We start from the raw sequence: 24,261 nt of genomic DNA on the forward strand, positions 1-24,261 counted from the left end.
GGACAGAATTAAAAAGTGTGGCTTCACTCTACTTTGCTAAAAGGTTTATAGAAAATACAGCTGTTTATTCTGTTCTTAATGTGACTCTGTTGTCTTCAAAAAGTGTTGATAAGGACACCGTTATGAAGGGGGACTTCCCGCCAGGCTGCATTACGTTTCATGAAGTGTATGTTTGTAGTCAAATACAGTCACCTTGCTAACACACACACGATGGTAATAATTAATGTATCTAACGTTCAACAACTGCTATAAACTGTCCAGGCGGCCTGAATTTGAACAATATATAATCAGTATTAAGCTTGTAGACTCTCAAATATCATAAAACTGTCGATCTCTATGAGGAACTTTTTAAAAGAGAATTAATCCCGAACAATCCCTTTAAAAAACAGCTGACATGCGGGTTAACTGAGGAAAACCGTCCTTAAACCCAGAGAAAAGTCAACGGGCTGCATAATGTGTTCGCAAATAAAAACAAACGTGACCAGCTGCTACAAGTCCCAAAAACTAAAATCCATTTTAAAAATCTGCCTTCAGTTCCTGTGAAAAGAACCAACAGTGATGACCAGTACAAGGCACTTATGCATGTAAATGGTTCTTTCCACTCAGATTTTGGTAATAGTTTTTTGGGTCTTGTAGCAGCTATAGACGTCTGCTTATTCATATTTGCGAACACATTATGTGTTCGCAAATTCCGTATGATCCGATTAGTCAACTAATCGCAAAAATAATCCTTAACTAGTCGACTATCAAAATAGTCATTTGTGGCAGTCCTACTGCATACTTTACTCCGTTCTCCTTGTTGACTGTTAGCCTGTCACTTCCGTTCTTGCAGTATTTATTTATTTTATTTTCAACCCAAAGTGGGTAAATGTGAAAGAAATGCTTATTTTGTAAAGCTAGAAATAAATAAGCAATCAACCAATATGTATGCATATATGTTTGTCTATAATATATATACACTCAACAAAAATATAAATGCAACTTTTGGTTTTGCTCCCATTTGTATGAGATGAACTCAAAGATCTAAAACTTTTTCCACATACACAATATCACCTTTTCCCTCAAATATTGTTCACAAACCAGTCTATCAATCAATCAATCAACTTTTTTCTTCTATAGCGCCAAATCACAACAAACAGTTGCCCCAAGGCGCTCCATATTGTAAGGCAAGGCCATACAATAATTATGAAAAACCCCAACGGTCAAAACGACCCCCTATGAGCAAGCACTTGGCAACAGTGGGAAGGAAAAACTCCCTTTTAACAGGAAGAAACCTCCAGCAGAACCAGGCTCAGGGAGGGGCAGTCTTCTGCTGAGACTGGTTGGGGCTGAGGGAAAAAACCAGGAAAAAGACATGCCGTGAAGGGGGGCAGAGATCGATCACTAATGATTAAATGCAGAGTGATGCATACGGAGCAAAAAGAGACCACATGTAACCACACCAGCCCAGGACCTCCACATCCAGCATGTTCACCTCCAAGATCGTCTGAGACCAGCCACTCGGACAGCTGCTGAAACAATCGGTTTGCATAACCAAAGAATTTCTGCACAAACTGTCAGAAACCGTCTCAGGGAAGCTCATCTGCATGCTCGTCGTCCTCATTGGGGTCTCGACCTGGCTCCAGTTCGTCGTCGTAACCGACTTGAGTGGGCAAATGCTCACATTCGCTGGCATTTGGCACGTTGGAGAGGTGTTCTCTTCACGGATGATGCGAAGGAGATGTGTTGCACTGCATGAGGCAAATGGTGGTCACACCAGATACTGACTGGTATCCCCTCCCAATAAAACAAACACGTGGTCTGTGGTTGTGAGGCTGGTTGGATGTACTGCCAAATTCTCTGAAACGCCTTTGGAGACGGCTTATGGTAGAGAAATGAACATTCAATACACGAGCAACAGCTCTGGTTGACATTCCTGCTGTCAGCATGCCAATTGCACGCTCCCTCAAATCTTGCGACATCTGTGGCATTGTGCTGTGTGATAAAACTGCACCTTTCAGAGTGGCCTTTTATTGTGGGAAGTCTAAGGCACACCTGTGCACTAATCATGGTGTCTAATCAGCATCTTGATATGGCACACCTGTGAGGTGGGATGGATTATCTCAGCAAAGGAGAAGTGCTCACTATGACAGATTTAGACTGGTTTGTGAACAATATTGAGGGAAATGGTGATATTGTGTATGTGGAAAAAGTTTTAGATCTTTGAGTTCATCTCATACAAAATGGGAGCAAAACCAAAAGTGTTGTGTTTATATTTTTGAGTATATATATATATATATATATATATATATATATATATATATATTTATGTGTTAGTGGGTACGTATATAGGTATATATGGCACGGGCCAAGCAGAGTGTCACCCCCTAGAGCCTGGTCTGCTTGAGGTTTCTTCCTAAGAGGGAGTTTTTCCTCACCACAGTTGCCTAATGCTTGCTCTGGGGGTCGGCAAGGTTGGTCCTTATTTGAGTGGAGTGACTTGGGCCAAGTTTGTTGTGATTTGCCGCTTTATATATCAGACTAAAACAGTTAAATGTGTTCTATTAAACATTAGGTCTCTCTCTTCTAAGTCCCTGTTAGTAAATGATATAATAATTGATCAACATATTGATTTATTCTGCCTTACAGAAACCTGGTTACAGCAGGATGAATATGTTAGTTTAAATGAGTCAACACCCCCGAGTCACACTAACTGTCAGAATGCTCGTAGCACGGGCCGAGGCGGAGGATTAGCAGCAATCTTCCATTCCAGCTTATTAATTAATCAAAAACCCAGACAGAGCTTTAATTCATTTGAAAGCTTGACTCTTAGTCTTGTCCATCCAAATTGGAAGTCCCAAAAACCAGTTTTATTTATTATCTATCGTCCACCTGGTCGTTACTCTGTTTCTCTGTGAATTTTCAGACCTTTTGTCTGACTTAGTGCTTAGCTCAGATAAGATAATTATAGTGGGCGATTTTAACATCCACACAGATGCTGAGAATGACAGCCTCAACACTGCATTTAATCTATTATTAGACTCTATTGGCTTTGCTCAAAATGTAAATCAATCAATTCAATCAATTTTTTTTTTATATAGCGCCAAATCACAACAAACAGTTGCCCCAAGGCGCTTTATATTGTAAGGCAAGGCCATACAATAATTATGTAAAACCCCAACGGTCAAAACGACCCCCTGTGAGCAAGCACTTGGCTACAGTGGGAAGGAAAAACTCCCTTTTAACAGGAAGAAACCTCCAGCAGAACCAGGCTCAGGGAGGGGCAGTCTTCTGCTGGGACTGGTTGGGGCTGAGGGAGAGAACCAGGAAAAAGACATGCTGTGGAGGGGAGCAGAGATCGATCACTAATGATTAAATGCAGAGTGGTGCATACAGAGCAAAAAGAGAAACAAACAGTGCATCATGGGAACCCCCCAGCAGTCTACGTCTATAGCAGCATAACTAAGGGATGGTTCAGGGTCACCTGATCCAGCCCTAACTATAAGCTTTAGCAAAAAGGAAAGTTTTAAGCCTAATCTTAAAAGTAGAGAGAGTGTCTGTCTCACTGATCTGAATTGGGAGCTGGTTCCACAGGAGAGGAGCCTGAAAGCTGAAGGCTCTGCCTCCCATTCTACTCTTACAAACCCTAGGAACTACAAGTAAGCCTGCAGTCTGAGAGCGAAGCGCTCTATTGGGGTGATATGGTACTACGAGGTCCCTAAGATAAGATGGGACCTGATTATTCAAAACCTTATAAGTAAGAAGAAGAATTTTAAATTCTATTCTAGAATTAACAGGAAGCCAATGAAGAGAGGCCAATATGGGTGAGATATGCTCTCTCCTTCTAGTCCCCGTCAGTACTCTAGCTGCAGCATTTTGAATTAACTGAAGGTTTTTTAGGGAACTTTTAGGACAACCTGATAATAATGAATTACAATAGTCCAGCCTAGAGGAAATAAATGCATTAATTAGTTTTTCAGCATCACTCTGAGACAAGACCTTTCTGATTTTAGAGATATTGCGTAAATGCAAAAAAGCAGTCCTACATATTTGTTTAATATGCGCTTTGAATGCCATATCCTGATCAAAAATGACTCCAAGATTTCTCACAGTATTACTAGAGGTCAGGGTAATGCCATCCAGAGTAAGGATCTGGTTAGACACCATGTTTCTAAGATTTGTGGGGCCAAGTACAATAACTTCAGTTTTATCTGAGTTTAAAAGCAGGAAATTAGAGGTCATCCATGTCTTTATGTCTGTAAGACAATCCTGCAGTTTAGCTAATTGGTGTGTGTCCTCTGGCTTCATGGATAGATAAAGCTGGGTATCATCGGCGTAACAATGAAAATTTAAGCAATACCGTCTAATAATACTGCCTAAGGGAAGCATGTATAAAGTGAATAAAATTGGTCCTAGCACAGAACCTTGTGGAACTCCATAATTAACTTTAGTCTGTGAAGAAGATTCCCCATTTACATGAACAAATTGTAATCTATTAGACAAATATGATTCAAACCACCGCAGCGCAGTGCCTTTAATACCTATGGCATGCTCTAATCTCTGTAATAAAATTTTATGGTCAACAGTATCAAAAGCAGCACTGAGGTCTAACAGAACAAGCACAGAGATGAGTCCACTGTCCGAGGCCATAAGAAGATCATTTGTAACCTTCACTAATGCTGTTTCTGTACTATGATGAATTCTAAAACCTGACAAACTCTTCAAATAGACCATTCCTCTGCAGATGATCAGTTAGCTGTTTTACAACTACCCTTTCAAGAATTTTTGAGAGAAAAGGAAGGTTGGAGATTGGCCTATAATTAGCTAAGATAGCTGGGTCAAGTGATGGCTTTTTAAGTAATGGTTTAATTACTGCCACCTTAAAAGCCTGTGGTACATAGCCAACTAACAAAGATAGATTGATCATATTTAAGATCGAAGCATTAAATAATGGTAGGGCTTCCTTGAGCAGTCTGGTAGGAATGGGGTCTAAATGAGTCCACCCACCACTTTAATCATATCCTAGATCTTGTTCTGACTTATGGTATGGAAATTGAAGACTTAACAGTATTCCCTGAAAACCCCCTTCTGTCTGATCATTTCTTAATAACATTTACATTTACTCTGATGGACTACCCAGCAGTGGGGAATAAGATTCATTACACTAGAAGTCTTTCAGAAAGCACTGTAACTAGGTTTAAGGATATGATTCCTTCTTTATGTTCTCCAATGCCATATACCAACACAGGGCAGAGTAGCTACCTAAACTCTGTGAGTGAGATAGATTATCTTGTCAATAGTTTTATATCCTCATTGAGGACAACTTTGGATGCTGTAGCTCCTCTGAAAAAGAGAGCCTTAAATCAGAAGTGCCTGACTCCGTGGTATAACTCACAAACTCGCAGCTTAAAGCAGATAACGCGTAAGTTGGAGAGGAAATGGTGTCTCACTAATTTAGATGATCTTCACTTAGCCTGGAAAAAGAGTCTGTTGCTCTATAAAAAAGCCCTCTGTAAAGCTAGGACATCTTACTACTCATCACTAATTGAAGAAAATAAGAACCCCAGGTTTCTTTTCAGCACTGTAGCCAGGCTGACAAAGAGTCAGAGCTCTACTGAGCCGAGTATTCCTTTAACTTTAACTAGTAATGACTTCATGACTTTCTTTGCTAATAAAATTTTAACTATTAGAGAAAAAATTACTCATAACCATCCCAAAGACATATCGTTCTCTTTGGCTGCTTTCAGTGATGCCGGTATTTGGTTAGACTCTTTCTCTCCGATTGTTCTGTCTGAGTTATTTTCATTAGTTACTTCATCCAAACCATCAACATGTCTATTAGACCCCATTCCTACCAGGCTGCTCAAGGAAGCCCTACCATTATTTAATGCTTCGATCTTAAATATGATCAATCTATCTTTGTTAGTTGGCTATGTACCACAGGCTTTTAAGGTGGCAGTAATTAAACCATTACTTAAAAAGCCATCACTTGACCCAGCTATCTTAGCTAATTATAGGCCAATCTCCAACCTTTCTTTCTCTCAAAAATTCTTGAAAGGGTAGTTGTAAAACAGCTAACTGATCATCTGCAGAGGAATGGTCTATTTGAAGAGTTTCAGTCAGGTTTTAGAATTCATTATAGTACAGAAACAGCATTAGTGAAGGTTACAAATGATCTTCTTATGGCCTCAGACAGTGGACTCATCTCTGTGCTTGTTCTGTTAGACCTCAGTGCTGCTTTTGATACTGTTGACCATAAAATTTTATTACAGAGATTAGAGCATGCCATAGGTATTAAAGGCACTGCGCTGCGGTGGTTTGAATCATATTTGTCTAATAGATTACAATTTGTTCATGTAAATGGGGAATCTTCTTCACAGACTAAAGTTAATTATGGAGTTCCACAAGGTTCTGTGCTAGGACCAATTTTATTCACTTTATACATGCTTCCCTTAGGTAGTATTATTAGACGGTATTGCTTAAATTTTCATTGTTACGCAGATGATACCCAGCTTTATCTATCCATGAAGCCAGAGGACACACACCAATTAGCTAAACTGCAGGATTGTCTTACAGATATAAAGACATGGATGACCTCTAATTTCCTGCTTTTAAACTCAGATAAAACTGAAGTTATTGTACTTGGCCCCACAAATCTTAGAAACATGGTGTCTAACCAGATCCTTACTCTGGATGGCATTACCCTGACCTCTAGTAATACTGTGAGAAATCTTGGAGTCATTTTTGATCAGGATATGTCATTCAAAGCGCATATTAAACAAATATGTAGGACTGCTTTTTTGCATTTACGCAATATCTCTAAAATCAGAAAGGTCTTGTCTCAGAGTGATGCTGAAAAACTAATTCATGCATTTATTTCCTCTAGGCTGGACTATTGTAATTCATTATCAGGTTGTCCTAAAAGTTCCCTGAAAAGCCTTCAGTTAATTCAAAATGCTGCAGCTAGAGTACTGACGGGGACTAGAAGGAGAGAGCATATCTCACCCATATTGGCCTCTCTTCATTGGCTTCCTGTTAATTCTAGAATAGAATTTAAAATTCTTCTTCTTACTTATAAGGTTTTGAATAATGAGGTCCCATCTTATCTTAGGGACCTCATAGTACCATATCACCCCAATAGAGCGCTTCGCTCTCAGACTGCAGGCTTACTTGTAGTTCCTAGGGTTTGTAAGAGTAGAATGGGAGGCAGAGCCTTCAGCTTTCAAGCTCCTCTCCTGTGGAACCAGCTCCCAATTCAGATCAGGGAGACAGACACCCTCTCTACTTTTAAGATTAGGCTTAAAACTTTCCTTTTTGCTAAAGCTTATAGTTAGGGCTGGATCAGGTGACCCTGAACCATCCCTTAGTTATGCTGCTATAGACGTAGACTGCTGGGGGGTTCCCATGATGCATTGTTTCTTTCTCTTTTTGCTCTGTATGCACCACTCTGCATTTAATCATTAGTGATTGATCTCTGCTCCCCTCCACAGCATGTCTTTTTCCTGGTTCTCTCCCTCAGCCCCAACCAGTCCCAGCAGAAGACTGTCCCTCCCTGAGCCTGGTTCTGCTGGAGGTTTCTTCCTGTTAAAAGGGAGTTTTTCCTTCCCACTGTAGCCAAGTGCTTGCTCACAGGGGGTCGTTTTGACCGTTGGGGTTTTACATAATTATTGTATGGCTTTTGCCTTACAATATAAAGCGCCTTGGGGCAACTGTTTGTTGTGATTTGGCGCTATATATAAAAAAAATTGATTGAATTGATTGATATGTAGGACTGCTTTTTGCATTTACGCAATATCTCTAAAATCAGAAAGGTCTTGTCTCAGAGTGATGCTGAAAAACTAATTCATGCATTTATTTCCTCTAGGCTGGACTATTGTAATTTATTATTATCAGGTTGTCCTAAAAGTTCCCTGAAAAGCCTTCAGTTAATTCAAAATGCTGCAGCTAGAGTACTGACAGGGACTAGAACAGACCTGGGCAAACTGCGGCCCGGGGGCCACATGCGGCCCTTTGTTTGTCTCTGTCCGGCCCTCATGAGGTCTGTGATTATTATTACATATATTAAAGTAGACCTGCATTGAAATAAATGTGGTCAGATTTCAGAAAGAAATAGCTGATATGTATTTATAAGACCCTTATGAATGCAGTAAAGTAAATCTGTAAGCCCATATTTGTAATTCAGCAGAGAAATCTTCGTTTAAAAATGACAAATTTGCAGCTAAAATTTAGCCCTCCGCGAAAACAGTTTGTACATCCGGATCATTTCCATGATGTCGGGGACAAGACGACGCGCTCGCACCTTCAGTCTGATCCTGCATTGAAATTGATTTTATCTGTTAGTAATGTTACTGTTATACACATCCTGGTTTCAACATCCAAAAGTAAGCTGCAATGAATGCGAGATACAGCTCTGCATGCTCAGATAAGCGGCGACATCGACAGCGGGCGCCGTTCTTCCCCGACAAGCTCGCTCTCACTGCCTCCGATGGGCTTACCGACTCGTTAAATGCCGCCGCGGGCCACTCACAGCAGACACGGCTCTGTCTACTGAATGGAGGTGCAGCCAACTTGGCACAAGTCCAGAGACTACGCTCGCCGTTTTGATGCGGAGCGCCCGGAGACACCTGTTGCTCGCAAGGACAAACTTCTTGCGGCAAAATCTGCAGCGCCGCACGTCTCGGTAATCGGAGCCACAGAGTTCCGTGGCCGCTGAGAGAGGTTTATATCTTTTTAATGACTTGGATTCTTTGCGGGTTCCGCCTCCATACCCCGCAACGGTAACACCGCAGGCGAAAGACAGTAGATTTTCAATGCGACACCCCTCAATCAAACGGGTTTATGAAAAAGTCCCCAAAAATAATTTTCAAGCACAAATAAAAGAAATGTGTACTCACCAAGTGTACCGCAAGACAATATAAAGTTTTTAAAAAGTAGATCCTTCCGTATAAGACAATAAAAAGGTGCAGATGCAAACTGACGTAAATCCATAAATTACAGTTGGCACGCGCAATGCATGCTGGGTCTTCTCCCTGACGTCTCGGCAGCGTCCGGATGTGATGACAGTTTTGCGGAGGGCTAAATTTTAGCTGTAAATTTCTCGTTTTTAAATGAAGATTTCTCTGTTGAATGACAGATCTGGGCTTGCAGATTTACTTTACTACATTCAGAAGGATCTTATGTGTAAATATAAGTCATTTTTTGGTCCAAAGATCTGACTGCATTTATTTCAATGCAGGTCTACTTTAAAAATGTCAAGCTTGTGTGTTGCAAATCATTAGAGAGGTTTATTTAGGTATATTTAAATATTTACATATTATTACAATAATAAAAATTACTTATAAAAGCTATTAAATAGGTAATTTTTTTGTAAAATTTGTAATGGGAGACAGCCAAGTTATCGATGGTGTGGCCCTCGGACGTAATTCAAGTTCCCTATGTGGCCCCTTGTAAAAATTAATTGCCCACCCCTGGACTAGAAGGAGAGAGCATATCTCACCCATATTGGCCTCTCTTCACTGGCTTCCTGTTAATTCTAGAATAGAATTTAAAATTCTTCTTCTTACTTATAAGGTTTTGAATAATCAGGTCCCATCTTATCTTAGGGACCTCGTAGTACCATATCACCCCAATAGGGCGCTTTGCTCTCAGACTGCAGTCTTACTTGTAGTTCCTAGGGTTTGTAAGAGTAGAATGGGAGGCAGAGCCTTCAGCTTTCAGGCTCCTCTCCTGTGGAACCAGCTCCCAATTCAGATCAGGGAGACAGACACCCTCTTTACTTTTAAGATTAGGCTTAAAACTTTCCTTTTTGCTAAAGCTTATAGTTAGGGATGGATCAGGTGACCCTGAACCATCCCTAGTTATGCTGCTATAGACTTAGACTGCTGGGGGGTTCCCATGATGCACTGTTTCTTTCTCTTTTTGCTCTGTATGCACCACTCTGCATTTAATCATTAGTGATTGATCTCTGCTCCCCTCCACAGCATGTCTTTTTCCTGGTTCTCTCCCTCAGCCCCAACCAGTCCCAGCAGAAGACTGCCCCTCCCTGAGCCTGGTTCTGCTGGAGGTTTCTTCCTGTTAAAAGGGAGTTTTTTCCTTCCCACTGTCGTCAAGTGCTTGCTCACAGGGGGTCGTTTTGACCGTTGGGGTTTTTCTGTAATTATTGTATGGCTTTGCCTTACAATATAAAGCGCCTTGGGACAACTGTTGTTGTGATTTGGCGCTATATAAAAAAATTGATTTGATATATATACATAATATACTTATACATGAATTGAAATGTAATTGAATATTGAAGTGTATGTCTGTGTGTTGATATGTAGTGTGTTGTTAATTTGTGTTTATGTTATTATGACTGTTATAACTGTTGGACTTGTACTAGCAGGGGTGGGCGTTGATAAGCTTTGCTTCTGCCCACACCCTTTCGGACTCACAGGCTTTGTTTATGTAACATTCATGTTATTTGTATATTTCTGTTCTTTCGGATTTGTGTGTGTGTGCCGAATAAATCCATTCATTCATTCATTCATTTATTTTTTTAGCTGCCTGCAGTGACGTTCTGACCACCTGCTCCCGCCAGATTTGCGCTGAGTCCCACAAATCCCAAGATGGACTCTAATGTATTTTCAATTAAGGACTTTGTTTTTGCTGTTCTTCTCTTTGTAAAGAAACATTTGTAGAATCTGTAAAAACCTTGTAACTGTTAGAATGGCTTAAGCAGTGGGTCACCCCCCTGAGTCTGGTCTGCTTGAGGTTTCTTCCTGAACATCAATCAGAGGGAGTTTTTCCTTCAAACTGTCTCCTGTGTTCTTGTTCAGGGGGGTTGGCATAGTTAGACTTTACTTGTGTGAAGAGCCTTGAGGCAGCTTTGTTGTGATTTGGCTCTATATAAATTGAATTAGTTTCGGGACACACAGAGCTGCGGAGGGAAAGTTTGATGCCCAAATTAAAACTTGGCCTCAGCTCACAGGACTGAAATGTTTATGATCTTCCACAGACTTTCATCTGACCGACGACTCGACCAGGAAGCAGGTTTTACTCTTAACTGTCTTCTCACACGCCACATTTCGTCTCTGTTGCTGTCAACCTGTGTGTGTGTGTGTGTGTGTGTGTGTGTGTCCATGACTGTCCGCGCAACTGCATTTTATTAGTGCCCTAGCGACTAGCTGGTTCTGCTTAAAGTACTGGGCCGATAAGCAGTACCGCTAAGAGACATAATACTATTACAATCTCAACGGTACCCATCTCTAACAGAGAACATGCACAGGGGAGACAAGTGAGGGAAGCCACCAAGACAAGACAGAAGGATGACAGGCTGTTGCATTACACGCTGATGGTCGCTATTCGTCTGCTCAGACAGTGATAACGGTTCACTCACATCGCTGTTACTATGACAACATCTAACTACCACACGCTCAGGGGGCGGGGCCTGTCAGCCTGACATCACCTCCAGGATCTTTAGGAAACAAGATTTATCTGGTCTGATTTTGGAAAACACACACAGACGTCGCTGGACAAACAGACGTGTGTGTTCAGCAGCTTTCCCAGTTTTTTTAAACTCTGGCTCGAAAACGTCAGAGATTCGTCTTTATTTAGTGAGTGATGATGGTACAAAGTGTCCAATCCCATATGACTCCTTAAATTCATTCTGCTGCACAAAAATACAATAATTCTACAAAAATATTCTCTTATTTTACAGTTTTACTGCGACGTCCTGCACCATTTCAGGTTTAGATGCATTTATATTTGTTGTGAATTTATTCTCATCGTTTCCATAATTTCACGTTAAACTGTCGGGATGATTAAAGCAATATGGCGCAGTTCAGGGTTAAAGGTCAAATACATCGACACGAGTCTGATGTGTTCGAGCGGTGTCTCTGTCACGGCATCAAAGACGTTACTGTGTGCAGCCACTAGATGGCAGCACTGCCTGCAGACATTAAGGTGAACATTCTGAACTTTTCCCAGCATGTTGCTTAGCATCAATGTCACACCAACAATCAGAAAACAGAAGAAGAAACTCAGGCTGGACCGTGTGTGTGTGTGTGTGTGTGTGTGTTTCATATCTAAGTTATAGAGCCGTTTCCTGAACTGTGTGAGCCATCAGCTGACAGGAGGGCGGGGATCTCTCTGACTCCGCCTCTTTCTCCTCCGTTTGCACTCGCTCTTTGCCTTCGATGAATTTCCCCTCTTTGCAGTAGGTGGCGCCGTTGCTCTCTTTCTCAGCCATCTGATACGGCGGTGTGCCGACAGCTGTGGCCTGGACACCAAACACAACAACTCGACTTAAAGAGGTGCAGACGCTGCGGACAACAGCGAGCGGGACCGGCGGGATACCTTATGAGCTAACGGCGTGATGCAGCACAACTTCTCCTTGTAGTGCTCAGGCAAGAAGAAAAACAGTTTGCCCAGGACGGGGTAGACCGTACCGGGGGTCAACTCCTTCTCCTTCATTGGTCCTAAGACCACAAACACAGAGACAACATGAACAAGTTTAAACATGGCTTCCAAAAATAACTCTGCTCCCGCAGAAACTACAGCTGATCAACGTGACGTTCAAGACCAAGATTCTGAGATCCTCTAATCCAGATCAATTCAAGGATTCTTTATTGTCACTCCAACCACATAAAACATAGGTCTGATTCACAGGACGTGGGCCTGTGACTGAACCAAACCTGGCAGACCGCAGGGACCCCGTACCTGTGACCGGGCCAGCGAGCAGACTGCGAGGATCACGTACCTGTGACAAGGCTAACAAGCAGACCCACCAGCACCACGGTGGTGGAGTTGTGAGCACTGTACCACATGTAGGACAGCGAGTAAAGTGCCTGGACACCAGTCGGCCTGAATACGGTAAGAAAAAAAAAAGAGCAAAGTTCAGCCTCTCAGTCATCAATAATCATTTATACGTCAATCTGTAACCACAGCACAAACATCTCGGGTCACAATGAGGTCATCATTATCTGTACTTGCTTTTGATAATCCTGTAAATACAACAGGAAATAAAAGAATCTGTGCATCCAGAAAGTTTTCACAGCACTTCACTTTTTCCACATTGTCATGTGGAAAAAAGTTACTTCAAAATGAAGAAAATAACATTTTCCCCTCAAAAGTCTACTTACAACACCCCATAATGACCACATGAAAAAAAAGGGTTTTTTGAAATTTCATCAAATTTATTAACAATAAAAATACTAAGAAATCTCATGTCCATAAGTATTCACAGCCTTTGTTCAATATTTTGTTGATGCACCTTTGGCAGCAATTCCAGCCTCCAGTCTTCTTGAATATGATGCCACAAGCTTGGTGCACCTATCTTTGGGCAGTTTGGTCCATTCCTCTTTGCAGCACCTCTCAAGCTCCATCAGGTTGGATGTGGAGCGTCGGTGTACAGACATTTTCAGATCTCTCCAGAGATGTTCAGTCAGATTCAGGTCTGGGCTCTGGCTGGGCCACTCAAGGACATTCACAGAGTTGTCCTGAAGCCACTCCTTTGATATCTTGGCTGTGTGTTTAGGGTCATTTTCCTGCTGAAAGATGAACCGTCGCCCCAGTCTGAGGTCCAGAGCGCTCTGGAGCAGGTTTTCATCCAGGATGTCTCTGTACATTGCTGCATTCATCTTTCCCTCAATCCTGACTAGTTTCCCAGTTCCTGCCACTAAAAAACATCCCCACAGCATGATGCTGCCACCACCACGCTTCACTGTAGGGATGGTGCCTGGTTTTCTCCAACATGACGTCAAAGAGTTCAATCTTTGTCTCATTATACCAGAGAATTTTGTTTCTCCTGGTCTAAGAGTCCTTCAGGTACCTTTTGTCAAACTCCAGGTGGGCTGCCATGTGTCTTTTACTAGGGAGTGGCTTCAGTCTGGACACCCTACCATACAGGCCTGATTGGTGGATTGCTGTAGAGAAGGTTGACCTTCTGGAAGGTTCTCCTCTCTCCACAGAGGAATGCTCAAGCTCTGACAGAGTGACCATCGGGTTCTTGGTCACCTCCCTGACTAAGGTCCTTCTCCCTGATCGCTCAGTTTAGACGGGTGGAAACCTCTAGGAAGAGTCCTGGTGGATCTGAACTTCTTCCATTTACAGATGATGGAGGCCACTGTGCTCATTGGGACCTTCAAGCAGAAATGTGTCTGTTCCCTTCTCCAGATCTGTGCCTCCAGACAATCCTGTCTCTGAGGTCTACAGACAATTCCTTTGACTTTATGCTTGGTTTGTGCTCTGAGCGTCAACTGTGGGACCTTATATGTAGACAGGTGTGTGTCTTTCCAAATCATGTCCAATTAACTGAATTTACCCCAGGTGGACTCCAATTAAACTGTAGAAACATCACAAGGATGATCAGTAGAAACAGGAGGCACCTGAGCTCAATTCTGAGCTTCATGACAAAGACTGTCAATACTTATGTACATGTGATTTCTTAGTTTATTTTTAATACATTTGCAAAAACAAAAAAAAGCATTTTTCACATTGTCATTATGGGGTATTGTGTGTAGAATTTTGATGGGAAACTTAATTTCACCCATTTTGGAATAAGGCTGTAACAAAAGGTGGAAAAAGTGAAGCACTGAAGACTTTCCGGATGCTCTGTAAACCCTAAAACTCAAACCTGCAGCATTAAAAACATGTCATTCACAACAAACTTTATGTTGTGAATTTTGCATTTTGAAGGTTATTATGTTGAAAACAGCTCCATCAAAAGGTGACTCTTAAAGTAGCCAGATGTTCAAAAGGTGACTCTTAAAGGTGTGTGGGGTTTGTACCTGGAACTGGTCACAGGTGAGTCGACCAGTGTGGTCACCGCGGTCGTCATGTTGTCAAAAAGGGGTGGGGCAGTAGTGTTGAGTGGAGGAATTGGGGTGGAGCTTGACATACGCATCACAAAATTTCCAATGCCAACCCAGAAGGCCATGACGAGGCCCGCGACAAGTCCAACCACCGCGCCCTGAGAGCATCCAAGAGGAGCAGACGGGAGGAGCAACAGGGACAACAGACAGAGGAGGAGCAACAGGGACAACAGACAGAGGAGGAGCAACGGGGACGAGAGGAGGAGCAACAGGGAACAACAGGGGACAAGAGGAAGAGGAACAAAGACAATAGACAGGAGTAGGAACAGGGACAACAGACAGAGGAGGAGCAACGGGGACGAGAGGAGGAGCAACAGGGAACAACAGACAGAGGAGGAGCAACGGGGACGAGAGGAGGAGCAACAGGGAACAACAGACAGAGGAGGAGCAATGCGGACGAGAGGAGGAGCAACAGGGAACAACAGGGGACAAGAGGAAGAGGAACAAAGACAATAGACAGGAGTAGGAACAGGGACAACAGACAGAGGAGGAGCAACGCGGACGAGAGGAGGAGCAACAGGGAACAACAGGGGACAAGAGGAAGAGGAACAAAGACAATAGACAGGAGTAGGAACAGGGACAACAGACAGAGGAGGAGCAACGCGGACGAGAGGAGGAGCAACAGGGAACAAGAGGAAGAGGAACAAAGACAATAGACAGGAGTAGGAACAGGGACAACAGACAGAGGAGGAGCAACGGGGACGAGAGGAGGAGCAACAGGGAACAACAGACAGAGGAGGAGCAACGCGGACGAGAGGAGGAGCAACAGGGAGACAGAGGAGGAGCAATGGGGAGACACATAAGACAAAGGACAGCAGCAGAAAAGAGGTGAAGAACGGAAAGAAAAACAAACCCTGAATGAATCATTTCCTTGGAGTGACTGTTTTTAATTATGGATCACATGATCCAAAGGAGAACTCATCGGCTGCTGTGACCCCAAATTGAAAAGTGACCCTGTTGTCCACAGGACCATGTCCCTGTCCATCAATAAATCAGCAGAATAAATCAGCCAAACTGGTTTTTGGCTGATTTATTCTGCTGCTTTACTGATGTGCAACTTTGGACATTTACTTTTAAAATGTCTCTCTGATGACATCACAGAGTTTGTACGTTAGAGGACGATGACTCACGATGGAGTTTGCCCAGGGGAAGAACATTCCCAGACAGAAGAGACCCAGAAGGGGACCGCCCACCATCCCGAAGATGCTGAAGGCCGCCTGAGGACCAAAACACACAACAAGACAACTGATCACACCGCAAACTGAAACATCCAACCAGATAACCAGGTTAACCCTTTAAACCACCTACAACTGAAACATCCAACCAGATAACCAGGTTAACCCTTTAAACCACCTACAACTGAAACACCCAACCAGATAACCAGGTTAACCCTTTAAACCACCTACAACTGAAACACCCAACCAGATAACCAGGTTAACCCTTTAAACCACCTACAACTGAAACATCCAACCAGATAACCAGGTTAACCCTTTAAACCACACCAATCACTGGGACGGGAAAAAGGACAAGTCTATGAAGAAATAAAATCTACAATATTAAACCATTTATCACAGCTAGAAACCATTATTTCAGAGTTTTCAAATTTCTGACGGCCCCTGAATTAATCACAGCCAGAAAAACAAAACAAACAAAACAAAAAACAAAACCAAAGCTTTCAATTTTTTTTCAGTTTGACTTAAAATTTCACAAAATCCTGTAACATTCTATGAAGCCTAAAATGACTCCGTAACACACACACACACACACAGGAAGAATGTAACCAGGAAGACAGACAACCAGCATAACGTGTGTGTGTGTGTGTTACCTGCAGCACAGATCCCATTACAGAGGCGAGGTAGGCCATAGCAAGACACACCAACCCGTACACCAATGCTGGGAAACACAAACGAACACCAGTTGCAAAGATCTTAAACAGGTTCATAAAACAAAGCAACATAAAACATAAAATGCATTTTCTAAATGATCGTCTTTATGTAAAACAAATCATCCACAAACATTCACGTAAACTAACAGTGTTTCCCTGGAAGTGAGTTTAACAACAGACAGGAACTCTGTAGCACATGTGCACACCACAGCATGTGCCGTTACTTAACACAAGGACTTTTAAATTCTAAAAACTAGTTAATTTAAATGAGTGATGGACAACATATCAGCTGCTATTTGATGCAGGCGAACAGACTCCTGACCCGCAGAACTGGAAACAACAACATGCGAGTCCATTTTATTATTATTTTTTAAAATCAGGTCTTTATTTTGGGTTTTTGTGGTTTATTTGTACTTTTATTATTGGAGTTTATTTTGTGTATTGTACTGATTCATGGGAAAGGCCTCTATCAATAGTTATTAACAATAATCATAAACAGCTGATTTAATTTACTGGACCAACTAAACTAGTTTTAAAAAAATTAAAATTAACACTCAACAAAATACAATATTTTGTGTTTACTTGTGTTGTCTTTATGTTAAATGTCTGAATAAAAGAAAATTATTCAAATAAAGAAACATATAAAACAGAAGGTTTTCAGGTCGCGTGCTGCAGGACAACATGTCGTTTCTCCGCCAGACAAACGGAGAAATGAAGTGTTGCCAGGTTTGGAGAGATGAGTCAGCAAGAAGCTGTTCTGAGAAACAAAGACACTTGTAATTTGCAGCCTTTTGTTATTCTAAAGCTGATCAGCACTAAACTGATCTGACAGCAGATCTGACTACCTGCACTCTGCTGGAACGCAGCCCACACAAGCATTTTTAATGAGGGCCGGGTCAAAGTTACCGTTGCCAGATTATGGTCGATGACACGCCGCTCTGTCTGAAAGCACTTAAACTCCACATTTGGTATGTGTGCACGTTCTCACAGGACATGAAATACAGAATGTCCAGATGACGAGCGGCTCTGATCCAATCGTCCGAGGTCCAGAGGACTAAAATGTGTCAGACAAATGTGCAGAGGCTCCTTTTGTGTGCACGTGTTCTTAACGGCTACAGGAGGTTTCTGTTCCTCGTACCCGTCAAACACAAGAACACAGCCACCCGAGGAACACAGGCTGAGGATCAAAGGTTCTCGTACCGAGACTCTTGGACAGCAGCGTGGCTTTGGCTTCAGTCATGGCTGGAAAATTAGGTTTTATCAGGTCCTCCATAGTTACTGTTGCTAGGGAGTTAAAAGCTGATGAGATGGTGCTGGAGGAAGAAAACAGACGATTTACTGAGAGAGAAGATTTATAAAAAAAACAAAAACAAAAAAAAAAAACAGTAAAGCACGAGTCACCAAAAAGTCAAACTTTCAGCTTCATCAATTCATCAGGTGATTGTAGCAAAAAAAGACAAACATCAATAATTACTCGATTTTGTGCTACTTAACACTTAAATATTCATAAAATCACCTGGATTCATCGCAGGAAACACAACCTTCCTGTCAGCAGATACATTTTTCATGTTATTTGATCAGAAATACATAAAAGATGAAGGTGGTTTCTGAGCAGACAGGGAAGCTACGTGTGGCGCATTAAAGACACACTTCAGAATTAAACAATGTGAACAAAACCACTGCACCTGCTGGATGTTTTAAATCTGCAGCAGTTATTCTTATGAAACCCAACATAGGTCTGGTATAATATGGGGTACCACATGGTTCTGTATTAGGCCTCCTGGACAGATGTTGCAACACTATGGATTTACTTTCACTTATGCTGATGACACTCAGCTTTACATTCCAATTAATGCAAATAAGCTCTCTTAAATTAAGCTTCTGCAGGATTGTCTGGCGTCAGTGGAAAAACTGGATAATCTGTAATTTCTTACTCAAGTTCAGACAAGACTGTGCGAGACATCAGTTTGACCAGCTAATTTTAGCACTGGACACGTGTCACTCATCCCAGTGATATGAAAAAAGAAAAAAATATAAAAATAAAAATCTTTGTACCCTTTGATCCCACACATTATAGAAATGATAAAGAATGCTTTCATTCACCTGTTTAATGATAATTTGACCTTTTCTGTCTATAGCGAATGCAGAAATAGAGTAGATTAGAGTCTAAGATTTATTTTGTTTGTGGGTAAAGTCATGCTGTCATCTGGTGCTTAATTCAAGGTTCTTAATCTCAGAGTTGCTCCTGGTGTGCAGTTGAGCACCTCACATGGTAGCACCCAGACATCGGTATGTGAGTGTGAATGGGAGAATGTGAGGCACTGATGTAAAGCTTTGACTTTGAAAGCTCTAAATGCACTCACATTTACCATTTCTTTAGGAGACTAATTACCCTTAATTAGCGTTTTCAACTCGTACCTTACTTTGTGTGCACATTAACCAGTGTAAAGTGGAGCTGGACACACCTCAAAATTATTTTGTGCTTCAGACTGTCAAGATAGGGCCCTTTAGTACAAAGACAACTTCCAATATATGAGTAGCTGAGACTTGACTGCACTGAAAACAAACAGCATTACAGGTTCTCTGGAATTAAGACAATTAAAGCAACAAAAAGCAAACAGTTTCCTGCAGCAGCAAATCAGGTTATCAAGTTTTACTTCTAGATGTGGATTTGGCTCGTTTACCTGAGAGCGCCGCTGAACAGACACGCGACAAACAGACCCGAAAGTCCAGGCAGGTCCCTGAAGACATCCATCACGAAGTACAAAACCATCTGCAGAACAAAAGCCGGATAAGACGGAGAATTAAATAAATAAAGGCTACTGGATTAACAATAACCAACATTCCTCAAAACCAAGTTCAGTCTTTAGTGTTTAACGCAGTGATATTTATTGTGTTTTATTGCTAAAGAGGCTCCATGAGGCTGGCAATCAGAAAGTGTGATTTCTAAATTAATTTTATTTTTCCATCACGCCATAATAACTGTGACATCACAGCTTTGTGTGTGTGGTATCAATGACATCACAACTTTCACTTGAAGTCAAAGTTTCATAATGCAGTTGATACTGGTGGGCGTGGCCATCTGTGTGACCTTTAACACATATTGACCCGTGAAGACGATCAGTCTGGACGTTCAGAGAAAAAAGTAATTTCCTTTCCAAAAAAAAAAAAAAAAAAAAAAATTCTTTGCCAGGTTGGAGTCAACAACATCATGCTAATTTAAAGTTTTTAATTAAAAAGCGCGTTAAAGTTGATTAAAATTTATTACACTGAAATTCACAGTATAATTTTGTCAGTGATAGAGTCGCTGTATTTCAGATGAATTATTATTATTAGATTAAGTGGAACAATTTGTATCTTTAAAACTTGTTTAAGGTGATAAATATGAACCCGTCATCTCGTCCCGGTGTGTCCGTCTGACACATAAAGGTTTACCATCATGTCTGTATTTTATCTCTAATGTTGTAACTTTGAGCGTAGACGACACAAAAAGCCCAAAATTATTTTTCTTAATATGATCAACTGTGTCTGTTTTGAGGTTTTGTCACAAACTAAATGAGCACATTTCCTGAAGTTTTACTGCCTTTCAAATGACATCACAGACATGCTTTGTGACATCACACCTCTTCTGTCAGAAGCCGACTGTATTTGCTGAGAAACTCCCCGAAGCTGAACAGTCAGGAATTAAATGAAGAATATTGTTGCTCTGCAGTAAAGTGGGTGAGGTCGGGGAAACGCGCCGTCTGCATGCCTCACCTGGTCGTTGGATCTGACGTAGCCTTTGTCCAGGGGACTCTCCTCGCCGTAACGGGCAAACATGACTAGACCCATCAGACAACCCAAACACAGCACGATCTGCTGGCACGGGAAAACAACGTAGCACGACCTGAAAGGACGGATTCCAAATAAGTGACAAAACACCACCAGTAACTCTTCAGGGTGCAGTGTTGTCATCAGCCTTACATGATGGCTTCTTTCTCGCTGCGGGAGCTGAGGTACCTCTGGACCTGAGCCTGATTAACCCCGTACAGGGCCAGCATGAGGAAGACTCCGCCCACACCCAAGGTCCAGAATGTGTGGCGCTCCAGCGGGTCAGGGTTCAAGCTACAGGATTTAGCAAAAGTTCAAAGCACATTTAAATTCCATGACTGTGCAGCCGAGAGTCCTCATTGGTCCAAATGACCAACTGTGGTCACGCCCAGGAAACTGCCAACACGAAATTAAACAACAAAAACAAATTGGGGGGGGGGGGTTATATATTGAACCTTTGGTGCCATCAGTTTGGTTGTTTTTTCCTCTCACTGTAGAATAATTTTTCACTGCACCTCCGAGTCCTGCACCTCTACAGAAACAGCTAAGAGGCAGAATTCAAAAGTGTATTTGTGCAGAAAACATGAGGTCAATCAAACAAGCTACAGACTGTCTGGAATCATCACATATTTAGTAACTTAAACTTTCTGGGCTGTTGGCAAGTTTCCCTGATGATCTTTAAAACATTTAAGATCTCTACATACTACTGTCTGCTAAAGAAACAAGTTTTGTTTTGGACTTTAAATCAATAGTCCATTGATCAGTATGACTGAAAAGAACATTTCATTATATTTGGCACATGTTTCTTTTCTTTCGATTTAATTAAGTTGACCCACTTATTTTAGCCATTTTCTCTTTAAATATCAAAATAGAAATATTACACTCTTCTCTGACCCTCCCAAACATGTTCTGGTCGTTCTGAACATTTCGAGTACCTTGGAAAATCTGTAGCTGCTGCAGTTTAGAAAATACAGCTGTATTTGAAGTAACACTTGGAATGGAAAAGGGGGCGTGGTCACTTTTTAAAAGGGGCGTGGTCACTTTCAGACTGTTGGTCCCAGATAGATTTTGGCACATGTCCCAAGTTGTTCATTGGGGTCATATTCGTGTAGACCAGGTGAGTTATCCTCCCCTAAATGATGTGTGTTCATGTCTCAGCCGGATTCTACACTATGATCAGTTTTTCTGCTAACAAACAAACAAACAAACAAACAGATAAACAAGCTGCAGTCATGAGATTTTATATGAAATAAGTTTTCTGTTGGATCTAAAACAGATTCTTCATTTGAATAATTCATTAACTTCACTTCTCAATATGACCTTGAACCGACTTCCTAAATAGTTATTTCTGACTGGACTCACTCCAGGCCGGCGATGCGGCTGCCGTTAATGGCTTTCTTCCAGACCTCAGCAATGCCGCCCGCCTGATGGGCTCCGACCACAATGACCGCCAGCTGACCTGCAAACATGACCACCGTCTGAAACACGTCTGTCCAAATCACCGCCTTCAGGCCTCCCTGGAAACACAAACACACACAGACCGGTTTTACATCTCAACATGATCAACGCTACTAACTAGTGGACCGGGGGGGGGGGGCTCAATCTCAGACTTCATTTCCTTCAATCATTAATGAATGAAAACAGTTTGGTACTGTACTGTAAGTCTGTCTGGAGGAGGCAGTTCTCAACGAAGGGAAGCCACCAAGACACACTGACAGTTATAGGCTTCTGTAGCCGTTTTCAGTCAAACTTCGACTGCTGCTTCATCAGTTGTACAACTTCGAGGAACAGAAGGATTTTCTTAAAAAGAAATTACCAGAAGCCAATCGGAGACTTGAACCTAGATCTGACCCGTTTCCTGGACTTTAAATCTTTCTCTGCACCGATCCACCGTGAAACTATGACTCACGGTGCAACAGACAAAAACAACTTTCTATGACCTTCCTCACACCAACCTCCCCCCCCCCCATTTACAGGACGACTGACAGAAGAGAGTTTGACCAGGTCATTGGTTCCGAAGCCGGTGTGGTTTGTTTATTGGTTTGATTCCAACGTAGACTTTCTTTTCTCCGTTTTCCTATTTCCTCCAGCATAAAAGTTTGAAAACATTCTGTTACACTTCATCTTTTTTAACAAGAAACTATTGATATTTTTCTGAAAAAGTCAATTTATTGAAGGCAGAGTCGGGACTCACCAGAGCCGTGTACAGAGTGCACACCAATCCCATCGCCAACACTGCCCCCCACAGGTCAAAGCCAGTCACTGCAAGTCAACAAACAGCAGTAAACAGATTCATAGATGCAATAATTTAAGTTCATTTCAGAGCAGACTAATGAAGTGAAGACTAAAGTCTTTACCTGCATTCAGGGCCAAGGCCGGCGCATACAGAACCACGCCCATATAAATAACCTGGAAGGACACAGATCAGCAGCTTATTTATCATCTCAGAATAGTTTTAAAACTGCAATTAAAAAACCTGTATAAGACAAATTAAAAAATGCAGTTTTGATTTGAGTTTAATTCATATTTAACATATCATGAATTCAGAAACATCATTTAGGCAAGAAAGGACTTAACTTTAATTACAAGGTCTGTCAATAAAGTATAGGTCCTTTTTATTTTTTTCAAAAACTATATGGATTTCATTCATATGTTTTTACGTCAGACATGCATGAACCCTCGTGCGCATGCGTGAGTTTTTCCACGCCTGTCGGTGACGTCATTCGCCTGTGAGCACTCCTTGTGGGAGGAGTCGTCCAGCCCCTCGTCAGAATTCCTTTGTCTGAGAAGTTGCTGAGAGACTGGCGCTTTGTTTGATCAAAATTTTTTCTAAACCTGTGAGACACATCGAAGTGGACACGGTTCGAAAAATTAAGCTGGTTTCCAGTGAAAATTTTAACGGCTGATGAGAGATTTTGAGGTGATTCTGTCGCTTTAAGGACTTCCCACAGTGCGAGACGCCGCACTGGGCTCTCAGGCGCCGTCATCAGCCTGTTTCAAGCTGAAAACCTCCACATTTCAGGCTCTATTGATCCAGGACGTCGTGAGAGAACAGAGAAGTTTCAGAAGAAGTCGGTTTCAGCATTTTATCCGGATATTCCACTGTTAAAGGAGATTTTTTTAATGAAAGACGTGCGGACGGGTCCGTGCGTCGGGACGCAGCCGGCGCGGAGCGGCGGCACAGGAAAAACACCTCCGTGTTGATAACCATTTGTAAAATCCAGGCGGCTTTTGATGGCTTTCAGTGGAGTGAGTATATGAGAAATTGTTTAACAGCTGGGCATGTTCCAACTTGTCCTTAAGGCTTCCAACAGAGGTGTTTTTCCTGTGGCGGAGCGTCGCGGCGGCTGACCCATCCGCACGTCTTTCATTAAAAAAATCTCCTTTAACAGTGGAATATCCGGATAAAATGCTGAAACCGACTTCTTCTGAAACTTCTCTGTTCTCTCACGACGTCCTGGATCAATAGAGCCTGAAATGTGGAGGTTTTCAGCTTGAAACAGGCTGACGACGCCGCCTGAGAGCGCTGTGCGACATCTCGCACTGTGGGAAGTCCTTAAAGCGACAGTGTCACCTCAAAATCTCTCATCAGCCGTTAAAATTTTCACTGAAAACCAGCTTAATTTTTCGAACCATGTCCACTTCGATGTGTCTCACAGGTTTAGAAAAAATTTTGATCAAACAAAGCGCCAGTCTCTCAGCAACTTCTCAGACAAAGGAATTCCGACGAGGGGCTGG

At 42.0% G+C, this 24,261-nt stretch overlaps 1 protein-coding gene across 1 annotated transcript in view; it reads right to left on the minus strand.

Moving 5' to 3' along the window:
- Positions 1-11,252: 11,252 nt before the first annotated feature.
- The window catches only part of slc5a6a (solute carrier family 5 member 6a), a 28,846-nt gene continuing 15,837 nt past the window's right edge, over positions 11,253-24,261 (minus strand). Inside the window, exons 4-16 of the mRNA XM_034161677.1 lie at positions 22,881-22,932; positions 22,718-22,785; positions 21,886-22,040; positions 20,677-20,817; positions 20,470-20,599; positions 19,398-19,486; positions 17,914-18,026; positions 16,654-16,721; positions 15,959-16,045; positions 14,745-14,926; positions 12,716-12,819; positions 12,313-12,434; positions 11,253-12,235 (exon numbers count right to left, since the gene is read on the minus strand). Coding sequence (XP_034017568.1) covers positions 12,047-12,235; positions 12,313-12,434; positions 12,716-12,819; positions 14,745-14,926; positions 15,959-16,045; positions 16,654-16,721; positions 17,914-18,026; positions 19,398-19,486; positions 20,470-20,599; positions 20,677-20,817; positions 21,886-22,040; positions 22,718-22,785; positions 22,881-22,932 — 1,500 coding nt within the window. The 3' untranslated portion in view covers positions 11,253-12,046. The remainder of the gene's footprint in view (positions 12,236-12,312; positions 12,435-12,715; positions 12,820-14,744; positions 14,927-15,958; positions 16,046-16,653; positions 16,722-17,913; positions 18,027-19,397; positions 19,487-20,469; positions 20,600-20,676; positions 20,818-21,885; positions 22,041-22,717; positions 22,786-22,880; positions 22,933-24,261) is intronic.

Source organism: Thalassophryne amazonica, chromosome 21 (genome assembly GCF_902500255.1).
Source record: "Thalassophryne amazonica chromosome 21, fThaAma1.1, whole genome shotgun sequence".
In the NCBI taxonomy this organism is placed as follows: Eukaryota; Metazoa; Chordata; class Actinopteri; order Batrachoidiformes; family Batrachoididae; genus Thalassophryne; species Thalassophryne amazonica.